Raw genomic sequence first — 23,094 nt, forward strand, 5'->3', positions numbered from 1 at the left:
GGCACCGCGGGGACCGGCGGGAACGGACAGGCCCCGCCCGGCCGGTGTTAGCAGAGGCGGTGGCGACTGATTCAAGGCCCGCCCCGCGCGTCACGGCCGAGGCCGGTGGGCGGAGCCGGCCCCGGGCGGAAGCGCTTTGCTTGGGGAGAGGCCGAGCTGAGCGGTGGGCGCCCGGGGACCGCTGGGGACCGACAGGTAGGGGGTCGCCTGCAGCTCACGCAGAGCTACCGGGGAGGGGCCCTCTGTTCCGGGGGGGACTCCGCTGGAGGGCGGGACGGGGCGGGTGGGGCCCCAGGTGGGGTTGCAATAGGTACCCGGGCCGGTCGGCCGGTGAGGACTGGGTCCCGGGCTGGACGGGTCCTGTGGGTGCTGGGCGGGGGCTCTGGGCGCACAGCTGCGGGCAGGGGTCCCGGTTCCTCAGCCCGGCCCTCGCCCCCAGGATGGGCAGCAGCTCGCTGTCCGAGGACTACCGCCAGTGCCTGGAGCGCGAGCTGCGCCGCGGGCGCGCGGGCGTGTGCGGGGACCCGTCGCTGCGCGCGGTGCTCTGGCAGATCCTGGTGGAGGACTTCGACCTGCACGGGGCGCTGCAGGACGACGCGCTGGCGCTGCTCTCCGACGGCCTGTGGGGCCGCGCCGACCTGGCCCCCGCGCTGCGCGGCCTGGCCCGCGCCTTCGAGCTGCTGGAGCTGGCGGCCGTGCACCTGTACCTGCTGCCCTGGAGGAAGGAGTTCACCACCATCAAGGTGGGCGCCGGCGACGAGGATGGCGCTTTCTTGACCAGGCGTGGGGGTGAGGGGTTTCTGGGGTCCTCAGCCCCTGGTCTCGGGGCGCAGAGCGCGCTGAGGGGTCCTGCGTGTGTTGGGTCAGCTCTGGGCCGAGGGCCCCGTGGGCACTCCCAGCGCTGAGAACAGGGGGTGGGTGGGTGGAGACCACCCCAGGGTGCCTGCGTCCTGGGTGGCTCCTGCCCCTGAAAGCTTCCATCACTGCCCTCCCCAAAGCTGCCATAAAAATCCTAGGACAAGCCCACGGGAAGGACTCGAGTTTCCATGGTCGCCCTCATTCCTCCAGGATGTGGGCTGATCCCCTTGATAGAGATTGAAGCCAGGGGGTGTGCCCTGGGAAAGCAGGCAGGGGCTGGGGGGGAGGTGGGGGGGGGGAGCGCAGGCTGGGCATGCGCCTAGCTCACCCCTGGCCCAGGTAGGGCGGTTGTGCTCGGGGATGGCCTGGCCCCTGTAGATGAGCAGCCGCCAGCAGAAGGGGGCAGGCGCTGGTGCTTAATTCGGAAGTGCAGGGAGGTGATGATGTCACTGGGCACGTGGGCGAGTGGCCTCCACAGTTGTCATGGCAGCGGCAGCCTTTCTGGGGAGAGGAGCTCTGGAACCCACTGCTCACAGAGGACACAAGCTGGTCTGAGGTTCTAGGACTTTCATTCATCCATTCAGAGGGTAGGGTGGAGGGTGGGGGCGTGCGGGGCCAGCCCCAGGGGAGGCTGAGAGCAGAAAACAGGCCTGCCCTTGAGGCGCTCCTGGGCCTTGGTGTTGGGCAGACCTGGGGGAGGTCTGGTTCTGCCTCCTCCTGGCTGCGAGGCGCTGGCACCGCTGTGAGCCGAGGAGGGCTCATGGTCCCAGGGCTGTGGGTTTTGGAGCTGCAGAGGGATCCAGCAGGTCGCCATCTCAGCAGGTTTTCTTGTCGTGCACACAACCCTGCCGTCCGTGAAGCACTTACCCACCTGGAGCCCGGAAGGCAGTGGATTTCTCAGTGTGGGGGCTCTAGTGTGTTCTGACCTCTGAACCATTTCTTAAACTGTGGTGAGGGGGCTGCCCCGGTCGCTGGCACCAGGCTGCCATCGGAGCGGGTGTGGCCGAGTGGCCAGGGCCGAGTGCGGGCCGGGCTGCTGCTAACCGGCCTCCTTTGCAGACGTTCTCAGGGGGCTACGTGCACGTGCTGAAGGGTGCGCTGTCCGAGGACCTCCTCATCCAGAGCTTCCAGAAGATGGGCTACGTGCCCAGGGACGGCCACTGCCTCACGGTGACTGCCCTGCCCCCCGCCCACCAGCTGGTGCAGGTGGCCCTGGGCTGCTTCGCCCTGCGGCTCGAGTGTGAGATCCTGGGCGAGGTGCTGGCGCAGCTGGGCACCAGTGTGCTGCCGGCCGAGGAGCTGCTGCAGGCACGGCGGGCGAGCGGGGACGTGGCCTCCTGTGTGGCCTGGCTGCAGCAGCGGCTGGCCCGCCAAGAGGAGCCGCCGCCCCTGCCCCCCCGCGGCTCCCCTGCCGTCTTCCGGGCCCAGCTGGACCTGTACCGGGACCTGCAGGAGGACTCGGACTCGGACTCAGACGATGCCAGCCTGTACGGAGGGCCCTCTCCAGGCCCAGGCTCCCCCTCCGTGGAGCCGGCCTACCGGCCTCTGCCTTGGGAACAGAGTGCCAAACTGTGGGGCCCTCAGGGGGAGGCCTGGGAGCCCATGGAGGAGGGGGAGGCACTGCAGCGGGTCAGCAGTCCGCCCCGCAGTCCGCCTTACGGGGCCCTGGAGGAGGAGGAGCCCGAGCCCGAGGCCTTCTCCTTCCTCTCCCTGCGCCGAGAGCTGCTGAGTCGGCCCGGGGACCTGGCTGCGCCCCCAGCCCCTGGGAGCCCCAGCCCCCAGCACGTGCAGAGGCCCATCGCCGAGCCCGCTGGCTACCAGGTGCACAGCTGCCTGGCCCCTGGCGTCCTGCCCACGCGCTGCTGCGACACCTGCCGCCAGCTGCACACTGCCCACTGCGCGGCCCTGCCCGCCTGCCGCCTGGGCCACGAGCTCCGCGCGCTGCTTGGCGACGCCCACCAGCGCCTGTGGCTGCAGCGCGCGGAGGTGGACACCCTGCTCTACGACAGCCCTGGGGCCCGGCCTTAGGCCCAGCCAGGCCCCTGGTCAAGGGCTTCCCCAGTGTTTCCGTGGTGCTTCTCTGCCCCTGTCCCTTCCCAGCCTCGGCCACTGCGCCCTGGACAGAAGAGCCCAGGCTCCACAGGTGGATGGGGTCTTGCCTCCCATGGAAAGTTCCTCTTACCCAGACCCCACCACTCAGACCCACGCCCGACCGTGCTGCGTAGGTCTAGCCCACCTGACCGTGTCAAGGCACCCGAGCCTGTCCCCATGAAGGACCTCCCCCGCCCTACCGTGGGCCCCATGGTCCGCCTGGAGCCCCCGATGCTCCCTGCAGTTCCGATTTGGGACATGTTGCCTCCTACCAGGCGTCCAGAGGGCTCTGCCAGGTGCGTGGCTGACCTGGCCCCACTGTGGGTGTCACAGGCCAGCACTGGCTGGACATGTGCCCTGGTCATAGCTGTGCAGGAAGCTGGGTCATGGATGGAGGAGAGATGATCTGATCTCAAACTGGAGAGGCAGTGCCCAAGCTCTGGAGAGCAGGCAGCAGCAGGTGGGGGCCGTTGGAGCCTGGACCGGTTCTCAGTCACTTCTGGGCACAGCCCCCAGACTTCCCATGAAGCCCACCCCAGGCCCAATGGTAAATGTTTGTGCCTGCCACAGCCCTCGGTGCGGGTGCCACCTCCTGTCCACCCCACCCCTTTCCCAGTACTTGTCATAGGACAGAACCTCCACACATTAAAGGACACAGAACCGCCTGCGTCTGTCAGGAAAGCTTTTATCTCAGTTCCTGTAGCACCAACCGTACCCTCCCCTGGGGCTCTGCCCCCAGGAGGGCATTTGCTCTGGTGTCTCCAAGTGGTCATGGCCCAGACCCAGGTCCAACCCACACCCGACCCCTCCACACGCCCCTTGCCAGCAACACCCCTAAGATGAGCCCCATGGGTGCTTCCAGAGCTGCTAGGAGCCCAGGGTGAGGCAATAGGCAGAACCTAGTAGGGCCCCAGGTGTGGCCACCACAGCTCAGGGCGCCCACATCCACATCACCAGTGCACACCCTGCTGTCGGGGGCAGTGGTGGGTGAGGAGGCAGGAATCGGAGCGGTCGGCTGAAGCAGCTGGTGAGTCCTGGGCCGAGGGTCCAGCTGGATCTCGGGAGCCGTCAGCCTGGCCGGCAGGGGCCTTGCATCAGGGCCTGCAGCGCTTGCTCTGGCTCTCAGACACGGCGGGAGCAGCCCGCTTGTTGCGGTGGTGAGGGAAGGTGGGCATGAGCTCCGGCTCACAGGCTGTGGGGAGGGGGCGTCAGCACTGGCGGTACTTGGCATTCACCTCAGGTGCCTGGAGCCCCCCTGCACCTCCCTCTGCTCCCCTATGACCTGCAGATAGTATGTGTGCCCAGTGTCCAGCGGCTGCCCATGCAGGGCCAGCAGGCCATCTGGATGGGTCTGGGCTGGGAGTGCCCCCCACCCCCACATCACAAGCTGGGGCTTGAGGAACTCTGGGGCAGTCCCAAGCACCCCCCCCCCCCCCCGAAAAAGACCACCAGCCAAGAGCTCTGCAGACGGAGCCTGAGGGTCCTGGGGACTCACGCAGGGGCTTCTCCTTGAAGTAGGAGCTCTCCAGGCAGTCCCCGGCCGTCGCCCTGGGGGACAGTCTGCCGTGAGCACCCCTCGCTCAGGCTGGGCCCCCAAACAGCTGCCCGACCCGGCAGCCCTGGTTTCCATTTCCCAGCAACAGAAGGTGGGTAGGAAGGGGGCTGGGGCCCAGAAAGTGATGGGAACCTCACAGTGGCCTCCGTGATCTGAGTGGACAGAGACCACAGAACTGGGCACCTGGCTCGCCACGCATGTGTCTGGAGGGACCCTTGGTGGCGGCACGGCCTGTGTTCTGAGAAGCCCTCTTCAAAGGGCCCGGTGCAGCGCCCCCTGCCCGTGGTCAGCACCTTTTCTTGGGGTCGTACATGAACAGCAGGTTCAGCAGGCGCAGGCCGGCCTCGGAAAGCCACGGGAACCGGTGCTTCAGGTTGTTGTAGGGCTGCTTCCGCAGGCTGTACTGGCTGACCAGCGGCAGCCGGGAGAAGCCCTGCGGATGGGAGCGGAGCTGCAGGGGCAGGCCCAGTGGGGGCAGGAGGGGTGCAGGGAGGGGGAGGGCAGAGGCTGGGTGCTCACCGGCCAGATGTTCTCACTGGGTGTCCCCAGCAGCTGTACGATCAGGTCCACCTGGTGGATCTCAGATGTGCCCGGGAGAAGGGGCTTGTGGGCCAGCAGCTCGGCCAAGACGCAGCCCATGGCCCTGCAGAGCAGAGCAGTGCCTCACCTCACACACCTGTTAGCACCACCCCGACGCGGCCCTGGGACGGGCTGGAGCTCCAGAGGTCACATGGGGTGGCCATAGATGGGCCCAGCAGGCCTCTGGTGACTGCAGGGCAGGGCCTCCTGTGGACCTCAGTGCTGGGGGCTTCCCTTGGGGATCCCAGGCGCAGGCCACCTCCCTGAGCTGGGAGCAGATGCCAGCCCCATCGCCCAGACGGCGCCCACACGACCTCTGCCCTCACCACATGTCGATGCTGGTGGTCTGCGTGGTGGTGCCCAGCAGCAGCTCCGGGGCTCGGTACCTGCAGACAGAAGCGCCCACCTCACGCCCGGTGCTCCTGGGCGTCCACAGGGCACAGCGAACCGGTGCAGCCCACCCACCAGCCACCAGTGGAGCCCGAGACGTCCCGGGCAGCAGGACTGCTGACACCACCAAGCCCGCCTTCCTGGGAAGCTCTGCCCATGCGAGCAGCACCTGGACACAGCTGCCCTTGCTGGACAGCTCCTGTGTGCGTCCCAGACAGCACTGGGTCCTCAGGCAGGCCTACTGTCCGCCGTCTCAGAGACGGGACTGAGTAACATGGCAGGAGGCATCCGACTCCAGTGTCTTCCCTTTAGCCACGCCCCTGAGCTGCCTCTGGAAACGCAGTGAGCAGCTACAGTCAGCCACGTGGGCCACCCCGTCCTGCAGGCAGGGTAGCAACCGCCTTCCCGACACAGAGCCAGGCTGGGTGTCCTGCTGCCGGGAGCTGCCCCAGACCCAACCTCCAGTGTGTGCAGCTCAAAGGCCGGCAGGGACCCCCCGACACACCTCCACCGGGCACACCCCGGCCCAGGGACTCACCACAGAGTGACCACCTTGGGCGTCATTGGCTTCACGGGGACGCCACAGGCCCGGGCCAGGCCGAAATCCGCTGTGACGGAGGCAGGCCGACAGGAGGGAGGGGTGTCACCCAGTGAGGGGCCGGCTCATAGCCTTCAGGGAGCTTATAAGGACAGATCTGCCCTCCCCGCCCCCCAGCAAGGCGGCAGGCACAGAGACACCTACCTCAGAGCCAGCACCCGCACCCACCTGTCTTCACGCAACCCTTATCGGTCATGAGCAAGTTGGAAACCTTCAGGTCCCTGTGACAGAAAGGGAACGTCAGGGTCCCGTGACCGCCACCGGTAGTCTTGTCATCATCATGGTAACACTCGGAACGCTCTCCCACACATCTCCTGCGTGAACTTATTAAATGAGGAGGGCAGGCAGAAAAGGCAGCTGGACACCTGAGCTCTCAAGGATCTGAGAAGTGGCAGAGCCAGGCCTCGAGCCCACATCTAACTTCCAGTCTTGCCCTGGCTCCCCGCCCAGGGCAGCACAAACTGCCCCAGGGCACAGGGAGCTGCTGCCTGCAGAGTCCTGCTCTGGGCTCAGATGGTCCCCCTTCACCCCCACCCCCCAAGTCTGGGCCTTTCCTGGCCTGTGACACAAGACCCCAGGCAGGCTCTCCACTGCGGGACTTCTCAGAGCCTTGACTTCACTCACACCATCAGAGCAGGAGGTGTTATTTTGTCCTGATGCTTCCCCAGGAGCATCAAGACAACCTCCACTGCACCGAGCCTGTCTGCTCCTGCTCCTCTCAGACCCTGGGCAGCGGCGCACTGGAAGCCGGGGTCAGTACAGGGTCAAAGCCAGTACAATGCCCAAGACTCCACCCTCCTCCAGGCTGATGCCATCCCAGCACCTGAGGCCCTGCCCCCCTCAGGCCCCCCAGAGCCCCCACCTGTGGATGATGAAGTTCTGGTGTAAGTACTGGAGACCCCGCAGCACCTGCAGCACGATGCACTTGACCTGTGCAGAGGGCCAGGAGGTCAGGGCGGGCCCTGTCGGGCACCAATGTGTTGGACAAGGACCCGTCAAGAGCCCTCAGGGCCCCACCCTCGCACCTGGGCCTCCGAGAAGGGCGTTGGCATGTTCTCCAGAAGGCTGGCCAGGTCCTGCTCACAGTAGCCCATCACCAGGAAGATGCTGGAAGAAGCAAAGGGAGCACGCAGGCCACCTCCACCTCCTCGCCAGGGGTGGGGGGCTGGCAGAGGGCGGGGCAGGGCTGTGCGAGGCCAGAATGCTCACCTCTCCAGGTGGTTCCCCACCACCACCTCCTTCAGCTCCACGATATTTGGATGGCGGAGGCGGAGGAGCAGCGTGATCTCGCGAAGGCTGCTGATGGGGACCCCTGCAACCGGACACGCTCAGCAAGCCCACTGCAGACAGGACCCCTGCACCCCGCCCTCAGCGAGCCCCGCCCTCCAGTCAGGGCCCCAGTGCTCGCTCAGAAGAACTGAGGCCGTCCTTTCTGCGTCAGATGCAAAGCAGCAGCTCTCTGCACTGACCGCTATGAAGAACGGGCCACTGTGAGCACCCCAGAGCCCTGCCCCGGGGCAGCCAGGGAGGTGAGGGGCTGTGAGCCCTGCCCCGGGGCAGCCAGGGAGGTGCGGGGTGTGCGCACAGGGGCTGCCTCCGGGCCTGGGGAGGGGAAGGCCCTGTGGGGGCTGGGAGCTGAGACAGATGAGGAGGGAGACGGAGGACTGCAGCCCAGAGGGTGGGGTGACGACCTGGGGCCCTCACAGACCAGCCCCTCCAACCACCACACAGATGCTCCCAGAGGGCCGCCGGGCACTCTCAGCACCGGGGTCCAGTCCTCAGGGAGCCTCAGTCAACCTGCACCTTTCTGCCCCGCCCACTCTGAGCTGGTGTCCCTGCCCTGCTCACCATCCTTCTCCTTGTCCATCCGCACTTTCTTCAGGGCGACAATCTCGTCCGTCTGGGTGTCCCGGGCCCGATCTGGGAGGAAACTCATCCGTGGTGGACTGCAACCCGCCCCCGAGCGCACGCCCTTGTACCACACGGCCTCTTCCGGATGCCTGGGCTCCCTTTCTCTTTGACAACCAGGAGCCCAGTTGCAACCCAACACCCGTGGCCCCACTAGACACGTGCTCCTGGGGAGTCCTCGCCTGCCTGGGCACAGGGTGCCTAGTTATAAAGAGCTCCCTCCAAGTTTCCCTGAGTGGGTATGCAGATCACCGCTTGGAGCTCTGTTGTTACCACGTTCTCACACCAAACCAGGTACTTTATCTACAAAGGAGCCTTGTTTTGCACAAAGATGGCTCCGCAGAGCACTGTGCGGCCTGTGAGATACTCAGCGGTGGGATGCACACCGGCGTCCGGCTGCTGTGCGCTCTTGGCGAGTTTTGCACTAACTACTGCAACGGGGCCACTCGTGGTTACCCGGGAGCAGCCTGACGGCGATCCAGACGGGTAATCACCTGCACAGGCTTTCATCCCGGCTCCTGCCGGCCCTGACAGCCTCTGTGGGACGGTCCCAGGCCCAGCCTCCCACCTCGGCCACTCACACACGATGCCGTAGGTGCCCTCCCCGATGCGGTTCAGCTTCTCGAACTCCTTCACGCTCCGGCACCGTCCCAGCTGTGAGAGAGGGGCTGGTAGTGCGAGGATTTGGCAGCGGATGGAACAACTGAAGACAGGTATTTCACACTTTCTTTGCACCACTGAGGTCTCACTCACCGGGCAGAAAGGTAGCCACACGTGGGCTTGTGAGATGAGAAAAGGGGGACGAGATGCTGGGCAGGCAACGCGCCCTTCGATCCCACGGCCCAGGCGGGCCTGCCTGACAAGGTAGCCACCGGCCAGCTGTGGCCAAAATGACAAGTTCCCCTCCTCAGCTGCACTAGCCACACGGGAAGTGTTCAACGGCCTCAAGTGGCTCATGGGGACCAAACTGGACGAATCAGAAAACAGTCCCATCGCCACAGCAAGTCTGCGCGGCGCCAGCCTCGGTGTGCTCCGCAGATGGCAAAGCGTCAGGAATACCGACCCGGGGGGAATGTGTCTGTGGCAGAGGCTCCTGCCCCTGCACGCGGGCCTCACTGCCTCCTCCGAGCTGTGAAAGGCGGCGCAGGGGCCTGCAGCCCCCGGGGGTGGCTGTTTCCCAGCCTCCCTTGCAGCTGGGTGCGCCCATGTGACTAGGTCCTGGCCAACCCGAGTGCTTGGCCCACCTTGTGCTAAACAGCCGCCCCTCCGGAGGGTCAGGGGAGAGGGAAGTAAAGCACATTCTGTCCTAGCAGAGAGCTGGTACCCCAACACACCCTCCTAGGGGTACACCACAGGCGGGCGCCCGGGTAGGACTGGACTCCAACAGCTCCTCCCTGGCCCCCGCCTCTTCCCTGACCAAGCCTTGCCCCCAACGCGCCGCTGGCTAACGCCTGGGGGCCAAGCGGGGACTGGGGACGCCCCTCGGTGCCCGCCTCCCCCTCCTCCCCCTGACCCCCTCCGGCCCTCCCCCCTGACTGCTCCCGCCCCCGGGAAGGTGCTCCTCGGAGAGGCGGGCAGCTGCCTGAACCGCCTCCTGCTGTGCACCCGGCTGCGTCCTCATCGGGGTGCGTCTCAGCGCCCAGCGCCCCGAGCCGGGGACGCGGCCGCACTGGGCGCAGCTGGGGGTGCAGCGCCCGCTCCGCCGCGGGCCGTGGGTGACCCTCCGGGTGCGGACGGGGCCTTTCGGGGCGCCAGGGAGACCACAGTCCCGCCGCCAGGGTTCCCCTCCTCCTCCACCAAAGGGGCGGCCATGGTGCCGGCGGCAACGGGACAGGGAGGCGGGGCCGGGACCGCGCCCCCGAGCAAACCCTCCTCCGACACAAGGTGCTCCGGGGCGCAAAACTCTAAAACACGCCCGTGAGGACGCCCGAGCCCGGACCGCCCCTCCTCGCCGGGGTGGGCGCCGGCTTCCGCGCCGGCCGCGAGGAACTCTGGGACTGCCGTCCCGCCCTGCCGGAAACCGCGGCGCCTTAGCGCGACACTGAGGGCCCGGGCTCGTCGGCGCCGCCCGTCCGCAGCGAGCGCGGCTCTCCCCCGAGCGCCCCGACGCACCCTGTGTTCCGGAGGTACCGTGAAGAAGCCCTCCTGGCGGACGCACTTGAGGCGGATCTGCTCCGCCTCCGGCTCCGGCTCCGCCATGCCGAGCGCGGCACCCACTCCCCGGGGCGCAGGCGCGGACGGCTCCCTCGGCGCAGGCGCGTCCCCACTTCCGGGGCGTTGCCCCTGGCGACGGTTGCCAAGGGAACCGAGGGCATCGGAGGACCGGCGCTCCCAGGACGCGCTCGGGCTCTGGAGGTTCGCGCTTCGCTGTCAACCTGGCGCCTGGCCGGGCTGGGGCGCCGAGCGACGGCGGCTGGTGGAGGAGCGGCCGCGAGGGGCCGCGGGGCCCGGGCTTTGGCGCTCGGAGGGCGGGCGGGCAGGGCCTGCGGGGAAGGACGGGCCCGCACGCGGCGGTGGGTCCTGGGGCCCCTGGCGCGGTGCCCGGCCCTGCCCGGCGGGCTCACTGTCCGGCTGGGGCGGGCGGACGGGGCCGCGGGGACGGCCATCAGGAGCGCCGTGCGCGCCAGGGACCGGGAGCGGGAGGCCTGGGCTGGGGCCGCGCTGCCGGCGCTAAAGTAACGTTAACGTAAGTCAGGAACATTGTGCAACTTGGAAATTAATGCGTGGGAATCATCTTATTTCCAGTTAAACGAACAGTTCATTCTAGCTTTTAAGTTTTCTTATATCGCAGCAGTTCCAGGAGTACAGCGCGCGTTTTATAAAAACGGGATGAGATCCCGGAGGCGCTCCCATCGCCTGGGCGGCTTCTCCGCGGGGGCACCTGTCCCTCGGGGTCAGGGTCGCTCCGTGTCGCCCGGGCGGCGTCCTGTCCCGCCTTCCCGGACACTCGCCCCGGGCTCAGCCGGAGGCCCCGCGGCTTCCTCCGTCTCAGCGTCTGCTCGTTGCCCTTATTTTCGCGAGTTCGTCCCGAGCGGCCCCCATCTGTCCTCACTCCACCTTTCCGCCCAGCCCCCTGGGGCAGCCCAGCTCTTTTTCATTCATTCATAAGCTAATAATGAGGCTGGAATGAGCACCATGGTAAATAGTGTTCAGATTACTTGAGATGCTCAGGGCAGGGGAAGGAGGGTAATTTCTAGGTCCAATAATACAAATGTAATGGTTGCAAGAAACTTTATGGAGAAGGGCAGTCGTCCTGACCCTATGGGGTCAAATCCACACTTGGATGGACTTGATTTTTCTGTATATTTAGTTGTGACAATCAGAATGCATAAACACATTGAATATAAGTAGTGACACTAATAACGTATTAGTAAACGATGTCAATCTGAGATTTCTCAGATTATACCAAAATTGGTTGGTTGGAAGTCAGTTGTACTATTTAATACTAAAAGGACATAGTCCTCATCAACAGAGAAATAGGAACTGTGTGCAGAGCCTGCTGACCGTTCCAGGAACTAAGGAAGCGAACAGTGTCACCAGACTAAATGTGAGCCCAGCCAGAGGGGCATTCTCTGCACCTGAGCACTGCTGGTGAGGTGGGACAGTTGAGGGGTCCCCCGGGTGGCCCGTCCCCATAGGGAGCCCTCACAGCCAAAAAGATGGGCAGTGCCAGCTCAGCTGTCCTCTTCCCGGGCAGCTGTGACAGGGCCACTTCCAAGGTTCCACATGCACGGCTGCCCCCCACCCCCTTCCACATTCTCCTTTTGGATGCTTAATGCCCTGGAGCAGCCAGGCGGGGAGCCCTTGAGCCCTCCATGGAATGCGACACCTTCAGGTTGAGTGCTCAGAGCCCCACCTTTCCACGTGCGGGGACATCTCACCACACAGCCCATGCTCCTTCAGAGTGGGTGGGAGGGAGTTGAACCGAAGGGAGAGGTGCCACCTGCTGTCTATCACTGCACAGCCAGCCATTTCCAACGGGGGGCGGGGATGATTTATTCAAACTAATTTAAGTCACTCTTGCCCTCAGCCAAGCTGCCAGCAGCCCTGGGGAAGGTGAGACCATGGTAGTCACGGGCGGGGCAGGGAGATTGTCATCTCCCGAAGGGGCACCTGCAGCTTTCCACAGGGCAGGGCAGCCCTTCTGCCATCACGGCTGAGCTCAGAGCACAGTGAATAAGGACAGCGACTCAGGTGGTCGTTTATTCTTTAGTCTGTAAAGCATAGGCGTCTATTGTGCTGGGATTCCTGTGTCGGGCGTAGGGGCCCCATTCCATCTCCTCGTGAATGGTCCTCTGCTCTTGGCTCCCGATGGAACAGGTGAGAGTCTCATCTGAGGCCGAAGTGATGACGATCTGTGGAATGACAACTTTGCTCCTGCCTGACGTTGCCTTTGCCCCACGTTTCTCTGGAAGGAAGGAAACATCCAGGTATTCAGTAAGTCTGCAGCGAAGCAGACGGCGTCTGTGTGCGGCCAAAGCACAGGGACTAGATTCGTGGTTCAGGACAAAGAAACAGGTGAGGTTGGAAACAGAACTGTGCACGGACGTTCAAAAGCTTCACCTAGACACCTTCTTTCCAGGATGAAAGGAGACTTCTGCCATCCGCCGTGGAGACCAGGCTGCCAAAGGCTCAGGCAGGAGACAACCTCGAAAAGGCAGGTGTGCCTCAGGTGAAGTTTCAGGAGCACAGTTTCCAAAGGATTCTAACACTGGTAACAGCTTTCTGTACAGAACTTTATCAGTCAGAACGCTGCACAAACGGACACTCCTGATGTTGGCCACATTTTCTTAAACTTGTTAAGTTTGCAAGGAATACATGAAACTTGTGAAATGCTGAGTGTGTCAAATGTTACAAAAAGCAGAAGGCCCTTCCCTGCCCGGACCCCTGGGGGTGCAGCTGGAGGCACATCCCTTCACGCCTCCGGTAAAGCACCACAGAGGTCTCTGCGCAGATGTGTGTGCGTCAGCAGCACTCACAGCGTCACGTCCTGCACCAGGACGGCTTGGCCGTTTACCCTGTTCCCACCACACCTCACAGGCCTAGCCACACGGGAATGAGCCCGTGAGTAATGCCCCACGACCAGCTTCTGAAGCAGGTCCTCGAGTCCCTTCGGTTGACAGATGAAGGACCTGAGGCACAGGACGTTTAAGTCACCTGCCCGAGGCTGATGGCAGAGGGAGATGCTGGAGCCCGGGTGTCAGGTCCAGAGCCCCCTCGAACTTCAACCCTGCAGACAGCCTGGATGATTGTAACCAAGGGACCACAGCCTGCACTGGGCACTTCATGTCATCCTATTCTCCATTTAGTTTCAAGTGGGGAATTTATTTTTTCACATTGTTTTATACAAGTGTTTCATATATTACAACTACTTAAAAGGTTAAGAATATTTAATTTAAAGTAATATGTGTTGGTTAAGAATTGCATATGGAATGATTCTCCTTGCAGGACATTCAAGGTGGCCACTCGCAGGGCTGCTGACTGACACTGGCTTCTGCTTGACTCTGGCTGGAGGGCTCAGAGATGGGACCGCTGACTGCAGCACCTCCACCAGGGGGCAGCTCGGGGCTCTGGGCTCCAGCCCCAGCCAGCCTTCCAATGAGCCTGTCCTGGCCCAGCCTCAGAGGTCACCTCGGCCACAGTCTGATGGCTACAAGAGCAATCTAGGGAGAGGGACAAGGCCACGTCCAGGCGGAGGAGCGTCACGGACGCTCCACGGGACTCGGAACTCGTGGTGGGCGACCTGGGCTTGTCTTGGGGAAACACCAGCAGCCGTGCGTCTACCTTCACTTTGCGGCGAACCTCAGACTCCATGTCCATCCATCACACCAGTGAGACCTAAAGAATTTGGGTGCGGCTCTCAGAGACAGGACTCGCTATGTCCCATGGCGTTTTGGGGTGTGAACCACACAAGATACAATGCACAGTTCGCAACTGCTCAGCTGGGTGAGTTTTCACAGTTGCACCCACCAGTGTGAGCACCCAAACACGATGCAGAACGTTCCGTTGCTCCACAGCTCCCGCAGGCCCGTTCTCCGTCGGCCAGCACGCCCAGGCCAGCAGGCCCTTTGGTGTCTGTCCCATAGTAGTCGAGCTTACTTTCAATACTTGGGTAATACACAGAATTCTTGACTTGGAACTCTCCCTTTCCCCGAAGCTGTTACGGTGTTAGGTTGGTTAAAAGACTCCGACTTCCACAAGGTCTCAACCCCGCAAGTGAAAAGCCGGGGTGTGCGCCCTCGTTCCATGTTCTTCCTGGCAGACTCTCCACTCGCTCCCTGCCGGCCACCGAGGCAGACCGGCCACGCTCATTCCACGCGGCCATGTCTCTGCAGCATTGAACACTGCTGACTAATTTTCCTTTCTTTTTTAACAGCTTTATTGTGGTATAATTTACATACCATAACATCCACCTGTTTAAAGTATACACTTTTAAAAAGATAAAACACACTCTTCAATGATTTTTAGCAAACTTCCAGAGGCAGGCAACCCTCGATCCAGTTTTAAGAACTCTTGTTCCCATTTGCGCCCACCCCCTTTCTCACCCTCAGCCCGGCTTCCCTCTATACATTGGCCTTTCCTGGGCGTTTCATGTAAATGGAATGATAACACCATCGTCTCTATGTGTGGCTCCTGCACCTGGTGCCCGGCTGTGGAGACTCCCTCGGGGTCCCGGGTGTCAGTAGCTTGACCCTTGTTGCTGAGATGCCTCATTATTGGAGAAACCACACACTTCACCTTCTTTCTTGAAACTCTAGCCTCACCTTTTTTTTAAATCCTCCCTCAAGGATATGTTTATTGATTAGTTTTTAGAGAGAGGGGAAAGGTAAGAGAGAGAGAAACAGCGATCAGTTGCCTCCCATACCTGAGATCAAACCTGCAACATACGTATGTGCCCTGACCGAAAATCAGACTCAAAACCTTTCAGTGTGTAGGACGACGCCCCCACCGAGACACACCGCCAGGGTGTCCATCCTCTCTCCACCCCCCTGAAATGACGGTGTGACAGGCAGTCCCCTGCCCACACCCACCCTGGACTGTGACGAAGTGGATAAACTTGCCAAGCAATTGCAGCCCTTTGTCCCACGGAGGTTCTTCTGACACGTGACTGTGCTCCAGCCTGGGGCAGCCTTCCAAGCTGCGGACCCAGTCTCGGGGTTGAGGAACAGACAGTGCCTCCACCCGCTGGGACGGGAGCGGGGAGCGCTGTGTCTGGGTGCTGAGCCCCTCCTGACTGTTAGGCGCCTATCACTTGGCAACTCCCCCAACCTTTACTGAACCTGTCCCCTCTTACACAGAGATCCTAAACCCGCCCACCCTGTTGTCAGGATCCCTGATCACCCCGTCCCCAGACTCCCTGAAGCTGCAACCTGGGCTCTGTCCCCTTTTGGGTGGGTCGTACCTTTGACTCCACGTGCCGGCACCTGCTGCGTGGCGGCCCCTTCCTTCCGAAAGCGGCCCTCTGCAGACTTAGAGGAAAGACTGTCCACCGACCTTTGCTTAGGCTTTGGGCCTGAGTGGGTGCACCCCATTTGCTCCTCACCTGGAATATATGGACAGTTAATTGGACGTGATTGACTGACTCTTGGGCAATGCATGCGTTCTTCTTCAGTTGCCTTCTTTGGCTCAGAATGAAGACCTGGGCGACTCCATTTCCCTGAACCGTATATTTCTATGGCAGAAAGGGTTCCCGAGGCACGGTCACCGGGACTCAGGCGCAGGAGGGGGGCGCCCAGCACCCCCAGCTCCCGCAGGTGCGGCCCGCTCCGGAGACGCGGGCCGGCGGCCCTTTACCTTTCCCGGGGGGTTGGCTCGGCAAAGCCTCATCGGTGGGCCCGCCGCCCCGCGGCCCAGCCCGGCCGGCACCTGCTCCTCGGCGGGCGCGCTGCGCCGGTGACTCACAAACGTCGCGGCCGGGCGGCGCGGCGCGGTCGCCACGGCAACGCCGCCTCTCGCGGGACGGGCCTCCGTCCTCTCGCGAGAGGGGCCGGTCGCCGGAAGTGAGGAACAACCCGGAAGTTCCCGCCGCCGTTCGACGCCCCCTGGAGATTCCGTCTCAGGGCCTCTGCGAGGGCTCCGCTGCCGGCCTGGCCATGGACGGTAAGAGGCCGCCGCCCTTCGGAGCCGGGCGGGCCAGGCGGGCGCCCCAGGCCTCGTCCTCGGCCCCCAGATGCCCGTCGCCCCGGCTCCACCCCCCGGCCTCCCGATGCCCGTCGCCCCGACCTCACCCCCCGACCCCCCGATGCCCGTCGCTCCGACCCCGGCCCCCGGCTCCCGATCCCCCGGCCCCCGCGCTTCGATCCCCGCCCTCCTCACCCCCATCTCCGGTCCCGGAGAGGGAGCTCGGCATTTAGGGCCCCGGACAAGGAAGCAGGACTGCCCCGAACCCCGCGAAGAGAGAGGGGAAAGCTCAGGCCAGCAGCCCCCGGGCGGGACCCCCTGCAGGTGGGAACATTGAGGGGCAGCCTGCGCCGCCCCACCCCCCCGCCAGGACACGCCGACGGAGGGGCTGCCACCTCTGCTGGGTGCTCAGGGCTGGCCCCTCTGTGACATGCGAGAGCCAGCAACCATGTTGTCTCTGTGTGAAGGAATTGGGTACAAATGGCCTCAGAAGAGGAGCCCCCCCTGCCCCCCAACACACACTCCCTCCTCCAGGCGGTTCCCAAGGGAGCTGATGATGCCCGTAGCCCTTTCTTCGGGGTGAGGTTTCGCCTTCACAAAGTTCTGGTCTCTCAGAGTCTGGATGAGCTAGATGGGGGGGCGGGGGGGGGAGAGGGGGGGCCGGGCAGCGCTGGGCACGCGGCCACCCTGCTCTCCTGCTCTAAGCCCAGGGTGCCGGGTCAGGTTCCCTGCGGTTCCTAGAGCCACAGGTCTGCCCGTTCTGGTTTGAGGGCGTCTTCACGCCGAGGTGGTGCGATGAACCCTCTGAGGTTCCTCCCCGAAGAGCAGCTGAACCGCTGCCGTCGCTTTAAGACCTACTGGCGTCCGCTGGCCCTTGGGCTTCGGTGCGTCAGGAGCAAGTCCGCTGCCAAGCGGGTTCGCCAAGAACAAACCCGGGTCTCCTGGGCTCGTCGGTGCGGATGGCGGATGGCGGATGGCGAGGCCCCTGGGCGGATTCGAAGACTCTGCTCTCCGATGGCGGAGGAGCCGTCACCCTGCTGTTTCCATCCACTTGCTTTCAGGGAAAGAGCATCTTATAAAAAGTAGACTGTCACGCCCTCGGCCTTATTAAACCCGGAAGGAATCCCAAGGGACCTTTGCAGTTGTTTTCATTACCAGCCACCACCTTGAGTTTTCACCGGGGCCACATGCCCGCTGCCCACACACTCGCCCTTGGGGTCAGCTGGCGCCATCCTGGTGTTGCCGAGAGGGCCTGGAGGCTCAGGAGGCCCTGCGGCCGCCCAGGCCCTGTGTCCACCGCGGGCGGGAGCCCTCGGCAGGGCCGGCCCCTCCTGTGCTTGGTCCAGCTCTGTGTGCCGGGAGGGTCCAGGGAGCCTCTCTGCTTGCTGGCAGTATTGCTCGTCACGTTTCTTAAAATCCTCAAACCGTCTCCTCTCTTTGCAGATACCCTGTTCCAGCTGAAGGTATGTACCGAAGGGCCCTGGGCCCCAGCCCCGCCCTGCTGGTTAGGGAGCGGGGACGTGGGTGTGAATCGCAACCAAATGACAGGTTGTCACTTGGTGACCGCTGCCCAGGCTCAGCCCGACTGAGGACAAGGGGGTTACTGAGTTGTCTGGTGGCAGCTGAGGGCAAGGGCCACTTGGGCTCACCCGTGAAAGAGGTGTTATCTTGAAGAAACACTTGGGCATGAGGCTCCTCCCTGATGTTCCACTGGGCTTTTAAAGCTGTGCCCTCAAGTCCTGTAACATCCCATGGAAGGCGGCCGTGTGGGCATCTGAGTGTCCTCCTGTCTGGGTGCCGTGTGCACTTCCGGTGAATCCGGGGCAAGCTCTGCCGCTCTTCCCTCCAGTGCCCCTCCCCCGTAACATCCTGGTTAGTTCTGAACAACGGGGCGGCCAGCTGATGTGCGCCGGCTGCTGGTGTCGCTCGTCACCCGGGCTTTGCCGTGGGCGGGAGGGCCGGTGTGGGCGGCTTCGGGCACTTGTTCACAAGCACGCGTGTGGAAGGCACCTCGTTAGGGGGCAGGGCTTTGCCGTGTGACCAGGGCTCTCGCCTCTGCTCAGTTCACAGCGAAGCAGCTGGAGAAACTGGCCAAGAAGGCGGAGAAGGACTCGAAGGCGGAGCAGGCCAAGGTGAAGAAGGTGAGGCGCTGCCACTGTCCGTGCTCCTGGGTCTTCTTCCTTGTTCTTTCTTTTTTAAATATATGTTATTGATGTCAGAGAGGAAGGGAGAGGGAGAGAGATGGAAACTTCAGTGATGAGAGAGAAGCATGGATCACTGCCTCCTGCACGCCCCACACGGGATCAAGCCTGCAACCCAGGCGTGTGCCCCGACCGGGAATCGAACCGCGACCTCCTGGTTCATAGGTTGACGCTTAACCCCTGAGCCACACCAGCTGGGCTCCTGGCATCTTCTCTTTGTGGCTGTGGCTTCCACGCAGGGAAGGGGAGGGGCCGCTAGCTAAGGCCACAGTGGCTCCTTTTCTGCCCCCCACCCCCAGGCATCCAGAGCAGAAAGATGAGGCATCGCCTATGCTTTTTCCTTGACTGTCCATGCCTTTTATTCATTTCTGCCATTCTGAACTTGAGTTTTTTCTAAATGGTGTAGGAAGTGGGCTTCTGGCGGTTGCCCCTGACCCCTGCACTGAGCCCTCTTTTTCCTGCGAAGGTCGGGTACCAGAGCCCGGGCAGAGGGGAGGCAGCCCCTCTGTGGGGCGAGGACAGGGCTGGAGGCTCTCGGGGCCTCTCTAGGGAGGGACAGAAGGAAAGGCCGGAGGGGGTCTGGCTGTCCTGGTGGGGCCTCTGTGACAGCTATTGAATGGGGGTGTTGGATTGGGGGACGTCTCTCCCACACTGGCTCCCAGGGCAGAGGGGGGCCAGAGAGCCCCCTTCCCACTGTGGCTGCGTCCTCGCCTTCAGCCCTCGTGTGTGTGTGTGTGTGTGTGTGTGTGTGTGTGTGTGTGTGTGTGGTGGGGGGGGGGCGGTGAGAGGTTCGGGAGGGAGCTGAAGAGGCTGAGTGAGTCGCGGGAGTGGAGGGGTGGGGACAGGTGGCCATGTTTCCAGGGCTTTCCCGTCTAACCCACTGCGGGCTGGTCTGGGCCCTGCCCTGGACACCCTGGCTCCTGAGCAGGCTGGGGGCCTGGGTGTCTGCATTTCCATGAAGCTCGCAGCCCTGCCGAGGTTGTGAAAGGGGCATGTCAGCAGCCACACCCCAGGCCAGGCCAGGCCAGGCCCCTGAGCAGGTGGGCACCGCCCCACATTTCAGGCCCTGCAGCAGAAGAACGTGGAGTGCGCCCGTGTGTACGCGGAGAACGCCATTCGCAAGAAGAATGAAGGTGTGAACTGGCTGCGCATGGCGTCTCGCGTGGACGCCGTGGCCTCCAAGGTGCAGACAGCTGTGACCATGAAGGGGGTGAGTGTCTGGCCCCGGCCTCCTACCTGTGGGTGCTCCCTCTGCTGGCCACGTCCAGGGGACTAGCTGGGGCTGGAAGGGGTCATGCCAGGGCCCTTTGGGTCTGTGGGGTGGACGGGGGAGTCCCTGCACAGCAAGTGCCTGCCAAGGAGAGCACACAGCCCCGGAGCCGGGTGTCCGTGGGCTCTCCCGCGTGCCGTGCTGGCCTCCGTGTCCACTGGTGGCGGCGTTTCCTGGGCGCCTGCAGGACGGCCTGTGCGGCCCGAGGGCTGCTGGCTCGGCCGGGCTGGATCTCGCTGGCCTGGGTGGAGGAGGGCTCAGGCCTGTCCCTGTGGGATGTCCCCTCCTCAGTCCTGTTGCCTCCTACTCCCTCCTGGGCCAGGTGACCAAGAACATGGCGCAGGTGACCAAAGCCCTGGACCGAGCGCTGAGCAGCATGGACCTGCAGAAGGTGTCTGCGGTGATGGACAAGTTTGAGCAGCAGGTGCAGAACCTGGACGTGCACACCTCGGTAGGTCGCCCCTTCCAGGCAGGTGGCCAGCGCGTCGGGAGGGTGGCTTGTGTGGCGGCCACGCATTGCTCCCTCCCTGGCGTTAGCAGGTGTCCTCTGTGCTGAGCCCCCGCGGGGCTGCCTCCGCGTCCCTGACCCCTTGTCAGGGTCCTGACAGCACACAGTGCGAGCACAGGAGGCCTGGGCCAGGGGGGCCAGCGAGCTCCCGGTGGGGTGGCCGGAAACACTCCCTGCGTGACACCCAGAGGCTGGAGATAGTGGCAGTGGGGAGCCAGCAGGAAATGAGATGGTGGCTGTGGTGTGGCCGGGGCCCCTGTGAGGCTGCGGTGGGGGCTCCCGGGCTTGGCCTGACTGCCCAGTGTCTGGCCCCCAGGTGATGGAGGACTCCATGAGCTCGGCCACCACGCTGACCACGCCACAGGAGCAGGTGGACAGCCTCATCGTGCAGATCGCAGAGGAGAACGGCCTGGAGGTGCTGGACCAGCTCAGCCAGCTGCCCGAAGGCGCGTCTGCCGTGGGCGAGAGCTCCGTGCGCAGCCAGGAGGACCAGCTGTCGCGCAGGTGGGTGATCGCTCGAGCTCTGCGGCTGCCTGTGAGGCAAGGGCTGGCGGCGACTGGAGGACAGGGTGTGACATGTGGCTTCGGCTGCGGGGCCCCGGTCCTTCTGAGGAGATGCCCAGCTCAGAACCCACCCCCATCCCCACCCCCACCCCACCCCACAGCACGATGCAGGCACCGAGGGAGGTGGCTCCTGCCCAGCTTCCTAAGTTCCTAAGTTCCAGTGAAACCCTTTCTGCGTCAAGCCCTGAGCTCTGCCTGCCCCGGTTCACATCCGCTCTGTGCATCAGGCGTGTTGCTCCCCATCCACAGCTCACAGTGCAGAGGGTTGCACATGGCTGTTTCTAGCGCCTCTCCTGCGTGTCAGCTAGAATAGCCCTGAGAAGCCAGACTCGGGGAGAGGAGGGCGGAGAGAGAGGGCGGGCGGGGTGCCGAGGCCGCCTTCCCTCCTGGCAGCGCTGCTGTGCTTTGCAGGTTGGCCGCCCTGAGGAATTAGGAGCCGCACAGGCAGCTCCAGGCCCGCGTGCCCTGCCTCTCGCCTTCGTGCCGACCCTGCAGCAGCGTCAGCCCTCACTGCTCTCCACACTCGCCTGCCGGGCCTGGAACCCTCCTGTCCTAGGCTGGGCTGCGGGTGCGTTTGCACAAACTTCTGACTTTCGTGGGTGGTTTCTGTGACTTTGGGCCAAGCAGCTGGAGAGTCTGTGGGTTCCCTGTGCCCCGGTCTGCGGGGATGCCCTGTGATAGCAGGTGTGCTGCTGACCAGCAGCAGTGGGGTTGGGGTCCCCTTGCCAGGCGGTACCTGGAGCCCTCCCAGCAGCTGGCAGGCCTCCCCCACCCCTAGACAGACACGGGCAAGGCCCCAGGACGTGTGGGGGACGCCCTCGAGGGCCACCCAGCAAATACGTCTCCTGCGGCCTTTGCAGAACGTCCAGGGGTGGGGTCCTGTCCCCTCCAGCCTGGTCCTGCCCTCTGCTGCTGGCTGAGCCCCTGGGGGAAGCTGGCCCCAGGTCCAGGCGTGCCCACTCTGGGGCACGTCCTCACTCTCCTGCCTGTGGAGGGCCTGGGGTGTGGGGTGACCCCTTGGAGCCCCGTCTGTGCCAGGCCTGGCTGAGGAGCCGTCAGCCACACAATCACATCTCCTGGTACTAAACTGCAGTGCCTCCTCCAACGGCCCCTCCTGCCTGGGCTCACACCCTTGACCTTGGAAGCCAGAGTGGCTGATAGCCCAGAGAGCCACCCTTGGGGGGAGGGGGCCCCCCGCTGTGGCTGCGTGTCCAGGACAGCAGCAGGTCGTCCCGATGACCTGCGAGGACGGCCAGGAGACGGCTGCACTTCCTGTTCTTCACGGTCCTGAAGTTTACTTTGTTTTCCTGAAGCTGTTTGGTTTGTTTTGGTTTTTTTGTGTGTGTTTTGGGGGTTTCTTTTTTGCCAAAATACAAGGAGCAAGCGGCAGGGGGGAGCGTTGGGTCTGCGTCCCCTTCTGTGGAGCTGGTGGTGCTGTGCGGTGGGTGCGGCCAGGCCGGCTCTGCACAGCTGACCGCCGGCCAGCCCTTCCCAGAGGCTCCTGCTGTCCAGTCTCCTCACACCTTCACCTTGGCTCCTGCGCTTGCTTCTTCCTGGACGTGGGAGCCGTGGTGTCTGTGCAGTGGGCGGTGTTGGGCAGCCCGAGGGGCGTGGGCTGTGCGTGAGACGTGGCGTTCTCCTGCCTTACTCCCTGGCTGTGCCCTTCGGGGCTCCCACGTGCTGGGAGTTCAGAGGTTGTGGGTTTCTGGGACCCGGGTGGGGGGCGGGGAGGCCGTGGCTCATGGAAGGCAGTGGGCGTGTGTGCCCTTTCCTATAATGCTACTGTAAATAAAAGCTGATTGAGACATTGCTCCAGGTTTGCTTCAGTGGCTTTGGGGCTGGAGGGGGGGGCGGGTTAGGTGGGCCCCTCAGTGTGGCCGTCCGGCCCCCACGCAGGAGGCTGAGGAATCTGGGAGGACAGCAGGCAGGGTCCAGGGAATCGGATTCTCAGGCCCCAGACAGACAGAATCTGGGGTTTTTACCTTGAAATAATTTTAAACATAATGTGGTTGAGACTATTTCAGGACGAGTATTAAAGCCTTTCTCATGCCACCAGGGTCCCCTCCCACCGCCTGACAGCCCCCCAGAAACAGCCCCGGCATAGTGGGGTGATGAGCAGATACCCACACATGTCCCTTCTGGTCACTTTGGATCCTCCGGGGGAGGTGCTAGCTGGGGATGAGGCAGGGCCGTGCCCACGAGACCCCCAGCTGCTCCCACGGCCTGGGGGGGTTCACGCCTCCCCCCAGGGGCTGGGGAGCGAATAGCGGCTGCCAGGTGGCTGCCCGGGTCGAGGGGCCACGCTGGGCAGGGCTGCCTGAGCAGAGGAATTCCTGCCCGTTGGGTTGCCCCACGCCCGGCGTCACAGCCCGCCCTGTCGAGGGCACATTCTCGGGCTTGGAGAGGGCTCTGACCTGGTGGGGCCCCACCGGGATCTGTCACCCACGAGAA

At 63.7% G+C, this 23,094-nt stretch overlaps 4 protein-coding genes across 11 annotated transcripts; 2 read left to right on the forward strand and 2 right to left on the reverse strand.

The window, feature by feature from the left end:
• Positions 1–53: 53 nt before the first annotated feature.
• Positions 54–3,616, forward strand: SPATA2L (spermatogenesis associated 2 like). Its single transcript, XM_036303375.1, has 3 exons — positions 54–195; positions 440–743; positions 1,918–3,616. The coding sequence occupies exons 2-3, from the start codon at positions 441–443 to the stop codon at positions 2,884–2,886; spliced, it is 1,272 nt and encodes a 423-aa protein (XP_036159268.1). The 5' UTR covers positions 54–195; position 440; the 3' UTR covers positions 2,887–3,616.
• A 2-nt stretch (positions 3,617–3,618) lies between these two features.
• Positions 3,619–10,237, reverse strand: CDK10 (cyclin dependent kinase 10). Of its 7 annotated transcripts, none has more exons than XM_036303372.1 (13): positions 10,092–10,237; positions 8,561–8,633; positions 7,920–7,991; positions 7,281–7,383; positions 7,097–7,178; positions 6,934–7,001; positions 6,240–6,292; positions 6,012–6,081; positions 5,410–5,469; positions 5,024–5,147; positions 4,798–4,937; positions 4,445–4,497; positions 3,619–4,141 (listed from the first exon to the last, which is right to left on the reverse strand). In XM_036303372.1, exons 1-13 carry the CDS (start codon positions 10,176–10,178, stop codon positions 4,044–4,046), a joined length of 1,083 nt encoding a protein of 360 aa, XP_036159265.1. In that variant the 5' UTR covers positions 10,179–10,237; the 3' UTR covers positions 3,619–4,043. The 7 variants fall into 7 exon arrangements, with proteins under 7 accessions (XP_036159265.1, XP_036159266.1, XP_036159262.1 ...); XM_036303373.1 differs by having other exon boundaries at positions 7,920–8,017; positions 10,092–10,109; XM_036303369.1 differs by lacking the exon at positions 10,092–10,237 and adding an exon at positions 8,733–9,487.
• Positions 10,238–11,577: 1,340 nt separating this feature from the next.
• SPATA33 (spermatogenesis associated 33) lies at positions 11,578–15,891 on the reverse strand. The gene is made up of 2 exons (XM_036303389.1): positions 15,334–15,891; positions 11,578–12,531 (listed from the first exon to the last, which is right to left on the reverse strand). Exons 1-2 carry the CDS (start codon positions 15,575–15,577, stop codon positions 12,182–12,184), a joined length of 594 nt encoding a protein of 197 aa, XP_036159282.1. The 5' UTR covers positions 15,578–15,891; the 3' UTR covers positions 11,578–12,181.
• Positions 15,892–15,901: 10 nt separating this feature from the next.
• On the forward strand, positions 15,902–22,453 carry CHMP1A (charged multivesicular body protein 1A). 2 transcript variants are annotated; one of them, XM_036303379.1, is made up of 8 exons: positions 16,277–16,637; positions 16,685–16,700; positions 17,544–17,563; positions 18,164–18,241; positions 19,365–19,511; positions 19,894–20,022; positions 20,396–20,583; positions 21,055–22,453. In XM_036303379.1, exons 1-8 carry the CDS (start codon positions 16,581–16,583, stop codon positions 21,074–21,076), a joined length of 657 nt encoding a protein of 218 aa, XP_036159272.1. In that variant the 5' UTR covers positions 16,277–16,580; the 3' UTR covers positions 21,077–22,453. The 2 variants fall into 2 exon arrangements, with proteins under 2 accessions (XP_036159271.1, XP_036159272.1); XM_036303378.1 differs by lacking the exons at positions 16,277–16,637; positions 16,685–16,700 and adding an exon at positions 15,902–16,079.
• Positions 22,454–23,094: the final 641 nt, after the last annotated feature.

This window comes from Myotis myotis, unplaced genomic scaffold, assembly GCF_014108235.1.
Source record: "Myotis myotis isolate mMyoMyo1 unplaced genomic scaffold, mMyoMyo1.p scaffold_m19_p_37, whole genome shotgun sequence".
Classification (NCBI taxonomy): Eukaryota; Metazoa; Chordata; class Mammalia; order Chiroptera; family Vespertilionidae; genus Myotis; species Myotis myotis.